This window comes from Pseudophryne corroboree, chromosome 12 (assembly GCF_028390025.1).
Source record: "Pseudophryne corroboree isolate aPseCor3 chromosome 12, aPseCor3.hap2, whole genome shotgun sequence".
Taxonomy (NCBI): domain Eukaryota; kingdom Metazoa; phylum Chordata; class Amphibia; order Anura; family Myobatrachidae; genus Pseudophryne; species Pseudophryne corroboree.
Window position 1 is genome coordinate 9800599 of NC_086455.1, and position 13176 is coordinate 9813774.

General features: G+C 53.2%; 2 protein-coding genes across 12 annotated transcripts in view; one reads left to right on the forward strand and one right to left on the reverse strand.

The window, feature by feature from the left end:
- LOC134980219 (uncharacterized) overlaps nt 1-7455 on the reverse strand; it is a 48617-nt gene extending 41162 nt beyond the window's left edge. The window contains exon 1 of one of the 5 annotated variants that reach the window (XM_063946937.1): nt 7120-7455. In XM_063946937.1, the coding sequence (XP_063803007.1) occupies nt 7120-7282 (163 nt within the window). In that variant the 5' untranslated portion in view covers nt 7283-7455. Of the gene's footprint in view, nt 1-6974; nt 7066-7119 lie in introns of those variants that run through there. The other 4 variants (XM_063946935.1, XM_063946933.1, XM_063946932.1 and 1 more) reach the window with 4 other exon arrangements.
- LOC134980217 (uncharacterized) overlaps nt 1-13176 on the forward strand; it is a 132701-nt gene that overhangs the window by 18714 nt on the left and 100811 nt on the right. For 2 of the 7 annotated variants that reach the window (XM_063946927.1, XM_063946926.1), the window contains exon 2: nt 8892-9034. The exons of 2 other annotated variants lie outside the window; for them this stretch is intronic. The gene's annotated coding sequence lies outside the window, so the exon portion shown is untranslated. 3 more of the 7 variants (XM_063946928.1, XM_063946925.1, XM_063946929.1) reach the window with 3 other exon arrangements.

Here is a 13176-nt window from a genome sequence, read left to right on the forward strand (position 1 = left end):
TCTCCCTCTCCTGTTCCTCTCTGCCCCCAGCATCTCCCTCTCCTGTTCCCTCTGCCCCATCTCCTGTCCTCTCCCCAGCATCTCCCTCTCCTGTTCCTCTCTGCCCCCAGCATCTCCCCTCTCCTGTTCCTCTCTGCCCCCAGCATCTCCCTCTCCTGTTCCTCTCTGCCACCAGCATCTCCCTCCTGTTCCTCTCTGCCCCCAGCATCTCCCTCTCCTGTTCCTCTCTGCCCCCAGCATCTCCCTCTCCTGTTCCTCTCTGCCAGCATCTCCCTCCTGTTCCTCTCTGCCCCCCAGCATCTCCCTCTCCTGTTCCTCTCTGCCCCCAGCATCTCCCTCCTGTTCCTCTCTGCCCCCAGCATCTCCCTCTCCTGTTCCTCTCTGCCCCCAGCATCTCCCTCTCCTGTTCCTCTCTGCCCCCAGCATCTCCCTCTCCTGTTCCTCTCTGCCCCCAGCATCTCCCTCTCCTGTTCCTCTCTGCCCCCAGCATCTCCCTCTCCTGTTCCTCTCTGCCCCCAGCATCTCCTCTCCTGTTCCTCTCTGCCCCCAGCATCTCCCTCTCCTGTTCCTCTCTGCCCCCAGCATCTCCCTCTCCTGTTCCTCTCTGCCCCCAGCATCTCCCTCCTGTTCCTCTCTGCCCCAGCATCTCCCTCCTGTTCCTCTCTGCCCCCAGCATCTCCCTCTCCTGTTCCTCTCTGCCCCCAGCATCTCCCTCTCCTGTTCCTCTCTGCCCCCAGCATCTTCCTCCTGTTCCTCTCTGCCCCCAGCATCTCCCTCCTGTTCCTCTCTGCCCCCAGCATCTCCCTCTCCTGTTCCTCTCTGCCCCCAGCATCTCCCTCTCCTGTTCCTCTCTGCCCCCAGCATCTCCCTCTCCTCCTCTCTGCCCCCAGCATCTCCCTCTCCTGTTCCTCTCTGCCCCCAGCATCTCCCTCTGTTCCTCTCTGCCCCCAGCATCTCCCTCTCCTGTTCCTCTCTGCCCCCAGCATCTCCCCTCCTGTTCCTCTCTGCCCCCAGCATCTCCCTCTCCTGTTCCTCTCTGCCCCCAGCATCTCCCTCCTGTTCCTCTCTGCCCCCAGCATCTCCCTCTCCTGTTCCTCTCTGCCACCAGCATCTCCCTCTCCTGTTCCTCTCTGCCCCCAGCATCTCCCTCCTGTTCCTCTCTGCCCCCAGCATCTCCCTCTCCTGTTCCTCTCTGCCCCCAGCATCTCCCTCTCCTGTTCCTCTCTGCCCCCAGCATCTCCCTCTCCTGTTCCTCTCTGCCCCCAGCATCTCCCTCTCCTGTTCCTCTCTGCCCCCAGCATCTCCCTCCTGTTCCTCTCTGCCCCCAGCATCTCCCTCTCCTGTTCCTCTCTGCCCCCCAGCATCTCCCTCTCCTGTACCTCTCTGCCCCCAGCATCTCCCTCTCCTGTTCCTCTCTGCCCCCAGCATCTCCCTCTCCTGTTCCTCTCTGCCCCCAGCATCTCCCTCCTGTTCCTCTCTGCCACCAGCATCTACCTCTCCTGTTCCTCTCTGCCCCCCAGCATCTCCCTCTCCTGTTCCTCTCTGCCCCCAGCATCTTCCTCCTGTTCCTCTCTGCCCCCAGCATCTCCCTCCTGTTCCTCTCTGCCCCCAGCATCTCCCTCTCCTGTTCCTCTCTGCCCCCAGCATCTCCCTCCTGTTCCTCTCTGCCCCCAGCATCTCCCTCCTGTTCCTCTCTGCCCCCAGCATCTCCCTCTCCTGTTCCTCTCTGCCCCCAGCATCTCCCTCCTGTTCCTCTCTGCCACCAGCATCTCCCTCCTGTTCCTCTCTGCCCCCAGCATCTCCCTCTCCTGTTCCTCTCTGCCCCCAGCATCTCCCTCCTGTTCCTCTCTGCCACCAGCATCTCCCTCCTGTTCCTCTCTGCCCCCAGCATCTCCCTCTCCTGTTCCTCTCTGCCCCCAGCATCTCCCTCTCCTGTTCCTCTCTGCCCCAGCATATTCCTCTCCTGTTCCTCTCTGCCCCAGCATCTCCCTCTCCTGTTCCTCTCTGCCCCCAGCATCTCCCTCTCCTGTTCCTCTCTGCCCCCAGCATCTTCCTCTCCTCTTCCTCTCTGCCCCCAGCATCTTCCTCCTGTTCCTCTCTGCCCCCAGCATCTCCCTCTCCTGTTCCTCTCTGCCCCCAGCATCTCCCTCTCCTGTTCCTCTCTGCCCCCAGCATCTCCCTCTCCTGTTCCTCTCTGCCCCCAGCATCTCCCTCTCCTCTCCTCTCTGCCCCCAGCATCTCCCTCCTGTTCCTCTCTGCCCCCAGCATCTCCCTCCTGTTCCTCTCTGCCCCCAGCATCTCCCTCCTGTTCCTCTCTGCCCCCAGCATCTCCCTCCTGTTCCTCTCTGCCCCCAGCATCTTCCTCCTGTTCCTCTCTGCCCCCAGCATCTCCCTCCTGTTCCTCTCTGCCCCCAGCATCTCCCTCTCCTGTTCCTCTCTGCCCCCAGCATCTCCCTCTCCTGTTCCTCTCTGCCCCCAGCATCTCCCTCTCCTGTTCCTCTCTGCCCCCAGCATCTCCCTCTCCTGTTCCTCTCTGCCCCCAGCATCTCCCTCTCCTGTTCCTCTCTGCCCCCAGCATCTCCCTCCTGTTCCTCTCTGCCCCCAGCATCTCCCTCTCCTGTTCCTCTCTGCCCCAGCATCTCCCTCTCCTGTTCCTCTCTGCCCCCAGCATCTCCCTCCTGTTCCTCTCTGCCCCCAGCATCTCCCTCTCCTGTTCCTCTCTGCCCCCAGCATCTCCCTCCTGTTCCTCTCTGCCCCCAGCATCTCCCTCTCCTGTTCCTCTCTGCCACCAGCATCTCCCTCTCCTGTTCCTCTCTGCCCCCAGCATCTCCCTCCTGTTCCTCTCTGCCCCCAGCATCTCCCTCTCCTGTTCCTCTCTGCCCCCAGCATCTCCCTCTCCTGTTCCTCTCTGCCCCCAGCATCTCCCTCTCCTGTTCCTCTCTGCCCCAGCATCTCCCTCTCCTGTTCCTCTCTGCCCCCAGCATCTCCCTCCTGTTCCTCTCTGCCCCCAGCATCTCCCTCTCCTGTTCCTCTCTGCCCCCAGCATCTCCCTCTCCTGTACCTCTCTGCCCCCAGCATCTCCCTCTCCTGTTCCTCTCTGCCCCCAGCATCTCCCTCTCCTGTTCCTCTCTGCCCCCAGCATCTCCCTCCTGTTCCTCTCTGCCACCAGCATCTACCTCTCCTGTTCCTCTCTGCCCCCAGCATCTCCCTCTCCTGTTCCTCTCTGCCCCCAGCATCTTCCTCCTGTTCCTCTCTGCCCCCAGCATCTCCCTCCTGTTCCTCTCTGCCCCCAGCATCTCCCTCTCCTGTTCCTCTCTGCCCCCAGCATCTCCCTCCTGTTCCTCTCTGCCCCCAGCATCTCCCTCCTGTTCCTCTCTGCCCCCAGCATCTCCCTCTCCTGTTCCTCTCTGCCCCCAGCATCTCCCTCCTGTTACTCTCTGCCACCAGCATCTCCCTCTCCTGTTCCTCTCTGCCCCCAGCATCTCCCTCTCCTGTTCCTCTCTGCCCCCAGCATCTCCCTCCTGTTCCTCTCTGCCACCAGCATCTCCCTCCTGTTCCTCTCTGCCCCCAGCATCTCCCTCTCCTGTTCCTCTCTGCCCCCAGCATCTCCCTCTCCTGTTCCTCTCTGCCCCAGCATATTCCTCTCCTGTTCCTCTCTGCCCCCAGCATCTCCCTCTCCTGTTCCTCTCTGCCCCCAGCATCTCCCTCTCCTGTTCCTCTCTGCCCCCAGCATCTTCCTCTCCTCTTCCTCTCTGCCCCCAGCATCTTCCTCCTGTTCCTCTCTGCCCCCAGCATCTCCCTCTCCTGTTCCTCTCTGCCCCCAGCATCTCCCTCCTGTTCCTCTCTGCCCCCAGCATCTCCCTCTCCTGTTCCTCTCTGCCCCCAGCATCTCCCTCCTGTTCCTCTCTGCCCCAGCATCTACCTCTCCTGTTCCTCTCTGCCCCCAGCATCTCCCTCTCCTGTTCCTCTCTGCCCCCAGCATCTTCCTCTGTTCCTCTCTGCCCCCAGCATCTCCCTCCTGTTCCTCTCTGCCCCCAGCATCTCCCTCTCCTGTTCCTCTCTGCCCCCAGCATCTCCCTCCTGTTCCTCTCTGCCCCCAGCATCTCCCTCCTGTTCCTCTCTGCCCCCAGCATCTCCCTCTCCTGTTCCTCTCTGCCCCCAGCATCTCCCTCCTGTTCCTCTCTGCCACCAGCATCTCCCTCCTGTTCCTCTCTGCCCCCAGCATCTCCCTCTCCTGTTCCTCTCTGCCCCCAGCATCTCCCTCCTGTTCCTCTCTGCCACCAGCATCTCCCTCCTGTTCCTCTCTGCCCCCAGCATCTCCCTCTCCTGTTCCTCTCTGCCCCCAGCATCTCCCTCTCCTGTTCCTCTCTGCCCCCAGCATATTCCTCTCCTGTTCCTCTCTGCCCCCAGCATCTCCCTCTCCTGTTCCTCTCTGCCCCCAGCATCTCCCTCTCCTGTTCCTCTCTGCCCCCAGCATCTTCCTCTCCTCTTCCTCTCTGCCCCCAGCATCTTCCTCCTGTTCCTCTCTGCCCCCAGCATCTCCCTCTCCTGTTCCTCTCTGCCCCCAGCATCTCCCTCCTGTTCCTCTCTGCCCCCAGCATCTCCCTCTCCTGTTCCTCTCTGCCCCCAGCATCTCCCTCCTGTTCCTCTCTGCCACCAGCATCTACCTCTCCTGTTCCTCTCTGCCCCCAGCATCTCCCTCTCCTGTTCCTCTCTGCCCCCAGCATCTTCCTCCTGTTCCTCTCTGCCCCCAGCATCTCCCTCCTGTTCCTCTCTGCCCCCAGCATCTCCCTCTCCTGTTCCTCTCTGCCCCCAGCATCTCCCTCCTGTTCCTCTCTGCCCCCAGCATCTCCCTCCTGTTCCTCTCTGCCCCCAGCATCTCCCTCCTGTTCCTCTCTGCCCCCAGCATCTCCCTCTCCTGTTCCTCTCTGCCCCCAGCATCTCCCTCCTGTTCCTCTCTGCCACCAGCATCTCCCTCCTGTTCCTCTCTGCCCCCAGCATCTCCCTCTCCTGTTCCTCTCTGCCCCCAGCATCTCCCTCCTGTTCCTCTCTGCCACCAGCATCTCCCTCCTGTTCCTCTCTGCCCCCAGCATCTCCTCTCCTGTTCCTCTCTGCCCCCAGCATCTCCCTCTCCTGTTCCTCTCTGCCCCAGCATATTCCTCTCCTGTTCCTCTCTGCCCCCAGCATCTCCCTCTCCTGTTCCTCTCTGCCCCCAGCATCTCCCTCTCCTGTTCCTCTCTGCCCCCAGCATCTTCCTCTCCTCTTCCTCTCTGCCCCCAGCATCTTCCTCCTGTTCCTCTCTGCCCCCAGCATCTCCCTCTCCTGTTCCTCTCTGCCCCCAGCATCTCCCTCTCCTGTTCCTCTCTGCCCCCAGCATCTCCCTCTCCTGTTCCTCTCTGCCCCCAGCATCTCCCTCTCCTCTTCCTCTCTGCCCCCAGCATCTCCCTCCTGTTCCTCTCTGCCCCCAGCATCTCCCTCCTGTTCCTCTCTGCCCCCAGCATCTCCCTCCTGTTCCTCTCTGCCCCCAGCATCTCCCTCCTGTTCCTCTCTGCCCCCAGCATCTTCCTCCTGTTCCTCTCTGCCCCCAGCATCTCCCTCCTGTTCCTCTCTGCCCCCAGCATCTCCCTCTCCTGTTCCTCTCTGCCCCCAGCATCTCCCTCTCCTGTTCCTCTCTGCCCCCAGCATCTCCCTCTCCTGTTCCTCTCTGCCCCCAGCATCTCCCTCTCCTGTTCCTCTCTGCCCCCAGCATCTCCCTCTCCTGTTCCTCTCTGCCCCCAGCATCTCCCTCTCCTGTTCCTCTCTGCCCCCAGCATCTCCCTCCTGTTCCTCTCTGCCCCCAGCATCTCCCTCTCCTGTTCCTCTCTGCCCCCAGCATCTCCCTCTCCTGTTCCTCTCTGCCCCCAGCATCTCCCTCTCCTGTTCCTCTCTGCCCCCAGCATCTCCCTCCTGTTCCTCTCTGCCCCCAGCATCTCCCTCTCCTGTTCCTCTCTGCCCCCAGCATCTCCCTCCTGTTCCTCTCTGCCCCCAGCATCTCCCTCTCCTGTTCCTCTCTGCCACCAGCATCTCCCTCTCCTGTTCCTCTCTGCCCCCAGCATCTCCCTCCTGTTCCTCTCTGCCCCCAGCATCTCCCTCTCCTGTTCCTCTCTGCCCCCAGCATCTCCCTCTCCTGTTCCTCTCTGCCCCCAGCATCTCCCTCTCCTGTTCCTCTCTGCCCCCAGCATCTCCCTCTCCTGTTCCTCTCTGCCCCCAGCATCTCCCTCCTGTTCCTCTCTGCCCCCAGCATCTCCCTCTCCTGTTCCTCTCTGCCCCCAGCATCTCCCTCTCCTGTACCTCTCTGCCCCCAGCATCTCCCTCTCCTGTTCCTCTCTGCCCCCAGCATCTCCCTCTCCTGTTCCTCTCTGCCCCCAGCATCTCCCTCCTGTTCCTCTCTGCCACCAGCATCTACCTCTCCTGTTCCTCTCTGCCCCCAGCATCTCCCTCTCCTGTTCCTCTCTGCCCCCAGCATCTTCCTCCTGTTCCTCTCTGCCCCCAGCATCTCCCTCCTGTTCCTCTCTGCCCCCAGCATCTCCCTCTCCTGTTCCTCTCTGCCCCCAGCATCTCCCTCCTGTTCCTCTCTGCCCCCAGCATCTCCCTCCTGTTCCTCTCTGCCCCCAGCATCTCCCTCTCCTGTTCCTCTCTGCCCCCAGCATCTCCCTCTCCTGTTCCTCTCTGCCCCCAGCATCTCCCTCCTGTTCCTCTCTGCCACCAGCATCTCCCTCCTGTTCCTCTCTGCCCCCAGCATCTCCCTCTCCTGTTCCTCTCTGCCCCCAGCATCTCCCTCCTGTTCCTCTCTGCCACCAGCATCTCCCTCCTGTTCCTCTCTGCCCCCAGCATCTCCCTCTCCTGTTCCTCTCTGCCCCCAGCATCTCCCTCCTGTTCCTCTCTGCCCCCAGCATCTCCCTCTCCTGTTCCTCTCTGCCCCCAGCATCTCCCACCTGTGTGCCCCATATGCCTGTCTCCCTGACATGACCCTCCTCGCCCCTCAGCAGCGTCTTATTGTCCACACGGTGCAGCACAGGGACTGCCGTGAGTCACCCGACCTGAAGAAGATTCTGGATGTGACGTCAGAGGGTGGCTCACCTGCTCGCGCACACCTGTAACAGTAAGTCCCCCCCCCATTGCCATGTGATCCTGTCATATCACGTGACCTGGCGGCGCCATTTACGAACACAGCGAGTGACAGTGACACAGCTGGAGGAGGAAGCCGGGCGGGTAGGTAGATAGATAGAGTGGCGGCCGCCATCAGCCGGGTGACAGCAGGAGATGTGTGCGGCGGAGCAGGCGCACTGTCCGTCGTGAGCGCTGGTACTGTGCGGGTGTCCTGCCGCACATGGCGCTGCTGCCGCCTGTTGCCCCACACCTGTACACCGGTGCGGGTAATGGCGGCTCCTCGCCCCCATTCCCTCGCCCTCCCTTTCTTCCCCCTCCCTAGTTTCTTCCCTCGCCCTAGTTTCTTCCCTCGCCCTCCCTTTCTTCCCCCTCCCTTTCTTCCCTAGCCCCTCCCCCCCCCCCTCCCGCTCCCCCCCTTCCCTCGCCTCCCCCCCCCCCCCCCCCCCTGTGTCATATCAATGACCCTACCGTGTTAATCAGTATGGTGGTGAAGTGTTAGCAACGTTCACAACAGAAGTAGACTATAATATATTATACTATAATAAAATGGTAGATATGTTGTTTTTTTCAAAGAAATAAAATATGATCAAATGTTTTTGCAAGACTAAAAGAAAAAATTTCATATGGATGGGAAAATTATGAATGCAATATAAAAGAGATGGCTCTCTTTAAAAGTTATCTTAAGAAGTGACACAGTTGGTGAAAGTCAGACTAGATGTGGATCGTACCGCAACTGGTATTGGTAAAGTGTGTGCAGAGTACCCAGGTATATCTGGCATATGGCTCCTATGCTTGTACCAGAGGTGGTTATCCGATCCTGATGGGTAGTCTTCCGGGTGACAGGTGGGGTATGCCGACGCATTTCGAGAAGCAGCAGGTCTTTCCTGAAGCCTTGAAGCCTCTTGTCTATTAATATTATTTTTTTGTTACATAAACTACAGTCCCTGTATTTTTTAAATTGTAAAAGCAAATGCTACAATGATGAGTATGAGGATAATGATGAGTGATATGTGCAGTAGTCACCCGCAGAGGTGGACATTTGCTTGACAATCCTGGAGCAAACAGATTTGTGTTATAAAAGAATGGCTATTTTAATAGCAATAAGAAGTACTAAATATTATCATGTATTAATAATTGATTGCAAGAGAATGCCGCGCCACTTGTGGTACCACTAATTCCCAAAGTAAAAAATCACTCCCACTTATTTGGGCGTCTGCTGCCCCCTAAGAAAACGGCAATGGTAGGTTGCCGCAAAAAAGAAAATAGGGATACCTGATAGGGGTACTAAGCGACCTGAGGTGTTTATATTGGCTGATTATAATAAATATATAAAATATATATATATGTATAATAAAATATAAATTTATTTCACAACACTAAGAATAAGATAAAATACAATATCACAGAATAAAAAATCTTTACATAAAATATAGGTTTTAAAAATACTTTTTAAAAAAAATATATTTCCCAAATCCGTTCTGTTGGGAAATATATTTAAAAAAAAAAGTATTTTTAAAACCTATATTTTATGTAAAGATTTTTTATTCTGTGATATTGTATTTTATCTTATTCTTAGTGTTGTGAAATAAATTTATATTTTATTATACATATATATATTTTTTATATATTTATTATAATCAGCCAATATAAACACCTCAGGTCGCTTAGTACCCCTATCCGGTATCCCTATGTATTAATAATTGTGTATGATTTTAATTGGACACATTTTCTGTATTGTACAGGTATGTCACAGTGCTTTCAAACCAGTACATCACACATAGACAAGAAGTGTCGGCTGTGTTTTTCCCTGGACAGCGGTGGAGCCTGGACAGCGTTTTTCATAACACATAAGCAAATCTGGACTGCAGCCTCACCAGCGCGCCAGGTGAAGGTGTTGTTATTTAGAAAAGTCAAGTGTGCTCACCTCACTATGCCAATGTATGGATCTTGCACATGTACGTCCGATGTGTGTGGTAGAACCTCACCACACCGGAAGAAAGAAAATACCTTTTTCTGGAGCACTCTATTGTTATGAAAATTACATGATTATTTTTCCTTAAAACTTAACTTTTATTGCTCAATTTAAATATACATTTTGGGGGGGGTATGTAATGCAAATATAAATATTAATATTTTACCCCTAAGAATAAGTGTTAGACGTGGTATTCGTCCTTGTGGTGAAAATATCTGAGCAAAATCAGTCCATCATAACTGAATATATTTCTCAAAGATAGAGACAGTGATCTCTCTTAGTAACAGCAGGCAACGGTTATCTTAATAAATAACTCCGAATGAATATATATATTTACTACAGATAATATTAGGGTTGATATATTTCATATTATTCCTCTCCTAAATATATTTGTACCAAAAATAAGCATTGTTTATATGGCACAGAGAAAACCGTATTATATCCTTCTCTACTCACAGGCACATCATCACAAATGATACATTGTTAATTATGTATGAAAGAGTGTATCACAAAATATCCATTCCTATTGACTGAAATATTCAAAGTCAGAACAGATAGATAAATGATGTCTACTATTAGATTGTCGAACACAGAGACCCCAGGAACACATGCAGTAGCTGAACCACATCTACCCAGCTCGAAATGCAATCCTCAAGCTTTCATACACCAGATCAGTCAGTACAAAATAAAGAGGTTTGGTTTGTAACATATATTCTATCGATCATGGGAGTACCTGAAATTTATACATATGAATGTTTTAGTCTGATTAGTCGCTCGCTATTGCCACATCAGTGAACAGGGTGGGTGTGTCTGTTTGGAATATATAATTTGCAAATGAAAAAAGGGGAAGGCACAGTAGACACCCTAGTGGGGAGCTCCCATCTGCTGTCCGGCCTCTTCGAGAGGAGGGCGGATGAGAGTGAGAGCATGTGGTCTGCCATGGAAGGAGAAAAGGCAGGGACGGTTAGTTCTCCCGTAAGTGGTGTTAGATGGATCTTGATGTCGCAGGCCTTGCAGGATCCAAATGCTCCACCGTTAACAATGTATCATTTGTGATGATGTGCCTGTGAGTAGAGAAGATATAATACTGTTCTCTCTGTGCCATATAAACAATGCTTATTTTTGGTACAAATATATTTAGGAGAGGAAAAATATGAAATATATCAACCCTAATACTATCTGTAGTAAATATATATATTCATTCGGAGTTATTTATTAAGATAACCGCTGCCTGCTGTTACTAAGAGAGATCACTGTCTCTATCTTTGAGAAATATATTCAGTTATGATGGACTGATTTCGCTCAGATATTTTCACCACAAGGACGAATACCACGTCTAACACTTATTCTTAGGGGTAAAATATTAATATTTATATTTGCATTACATACCCCCTCAAAAATGTATATTTAAATTGAGCAATAAAAGTTAAGTTTTAAGGAAAAATCATGTCATTTTCATAACAAGAGTGCTCCAGAAAAAGGAATTTTCTTTCTTCCGGTGTGGTGAGGTTCTACCACACACATCGGACGTACATGTGCTTGTTACGCAATTCCTGGAGCACCTCCAACATAATATATAGTTAACCCATTGGGATTCATGCTTTAGTAGGTTGGTTATAACATATTAACACACTAGCATTCATGTGAGCTTTTACACTTGTTAGGAGGCTTTGCCAGTATAAATATCTACATAGCTCCGACGCCATTACAGGGGGCGGAGCTTCCTCAGAGCGGGACCAGCGGCATTTTGGCGCCTTCCTCTGCTTAGATCTGCAGCAGCAAGGACACACAGCTCCTCCAGGTACTCCAGGTTATTCAGGGGTGTAAAACAGGGGGAGAGCCGCTATTGTACACCAACGTGTCCTGAAAAGGACAATAAATCCCTCTCACTCTAAGTCTCCTCACATACCGTAAGGTCAGGCTTGCTATTGTACCTTGTCTGTGTGTGAGTGGTGTTCACGGTAAACATGGTCAAACACCAATTATGCAATGTATGTCACACCAGATTCTCTCCTTCTAGTTTCCTATCGTGAACAATGCAGTCAGTCTTCACAAGTTAGTGAGGAGACTGGGGGGGAGGGTCAGGAGCCATCCTGGCTCGGTGCCATAAAAACTATGATGGCAGACATGTCATCCCAGCTCACTGCTAATAATCAGAAAACACAACAACTGCAGCAGGCTGTCGCAGACCTGGCTGCTAAGGTAGATGACAAACAACCCCCCTGCACCCCCCTCCCTAGTTCGGGGCCACTTAAACTCGGGCTGCCTATTTACTCTCAGAATCTGAGGAAGAAGTACAGGAGGAGGGGGAGGAATTAGAACCTAATACAGAAGATTCCACCTCTGCCCAGGGTATTGAGACCCTCATTCTTGCTATCAGGGATGTATTATAAATCCCTTTGGAAGACGCTGCAGTACCACACTCGTTTTTCCTAGCGCAGAAAAAAATCAGTGTCACTTTTCCTGATTCTCCAGAACTAGATGACATATTTAAGCAAGCCTGGAAATATCCTGATAAAAAAATATCAGGTTACAAAACAGTTTTTACACACTTTCCCATTTACACCAGAAGGTAGGTAAAATTGGGAAGAACCCCCAGCCGTAGACTTATCAGTCTCCTGCCTCTCAATGAAGGTGGTACTACCAGCTCCTGGCTCCTTTACACTAAAGGACCCTGGGGATAGGAAGATAGAAACTACACTAAAGTCTATTTACACAGCTGCTGGCGTATCACAAAGACCTGTGCTTGCAGGTTGCTGGAATGATGCATGCCATCCATACCTGGGCGACTCAAATTCAAGAGGGCCTTGCGGGGGATATGCCCCTGGTCACTATGGTTACCCTCATAAAACACATTCAAGACATTGCACGCGTCCTGTGTGACTCTCTCAAGGAAATAGGCAATATTAATGCTAGGACTACTGTCATGGCAGTGTCAGCGCGCAGGCCGTTGTGGCTGCGTCCGTGGATTGCGGATGCAGATTCCAAGCTCAGTGTGGAGTCTCTTCCTTTCTCAGGGAAGTGGCTATTCGGTGTTGAGTTAGATATGTGGATTTCTAAGGTTACTGCAGGAAAATCCATGTTTCTGCCCTCTGGGGCCCTGCCGGCTAGACGGTCCTACCCGGCCCCGTCTACCCAGTCCTTTCAGATTACTAGGTTTAGATCAAGAGCACCAGTTCAGCTTCCACTAAAGCCTCAACATGACAGTGCCCCCCATCCCGTGGGGATCTCGAGGTGGGAGCTCGGCTGCGTCACTTCAGCCACATCTGGGAAAGCTGCTGGCAGGATACCTGGGTAAAGGACCTAATTTCTCAGGGCTACAAGCTGGAGTTCGACAGCGCTCCTCCCCAACGATTTTTCAAATCAAGCTTACCAGTTTTGGAGGATACACGAGGTACACTGCAACAGGCCATCCTAAACTTGGTCTAGTCTCAAGTAATTATTCCAGTACCGCTACAACTACAAGGAATGGGTTATGACTCCAACCTTTTTGTAGTACCAAAACTGGATGTTTCGATAAGGCCTATTCTGAATCTGAAATCTCTGAACCCTTACCTAAAAGGTTTTCAAGTTCAAAATGGAATCCTTGTGAGCAATGATTGCAAGTCTGGAAGAACAGGAGTTCATGGTCTCGCTGGATATAAAGGACGCTTATCTCCATATCCCGATTTTGCCGCCTCATAAGGCTTACCTGCGGTTTTCCCTACTGAACGATCACTTCCAGACACTATCCTTCAGCCTGTCCACAGCTCCGAGGGTTTTCACGAAGGTAATGGCGGAGATGATGTTCCAGCTCGGAGTCCAGAGTGTCAACATTGTCCCTTACCTGGATGATCTCTTGATAAAAGCGAGATCCAGGGAGCTTTTAATGCTCAATATAGACTGCACTATTCAGCTTCTGTCACAACATGGGTCGATCCTCAATTTACAGAAGTCCTACCTGGAGCCTACTCAGCGGCTCCTGTTCCCGGGAATGTTTCTGGATACAGTGGCTCAGAAAGTGTTCCTCCCAGATGACAAAGCAAGGACACTCAAGGAGATGGTCCGACTGGGTC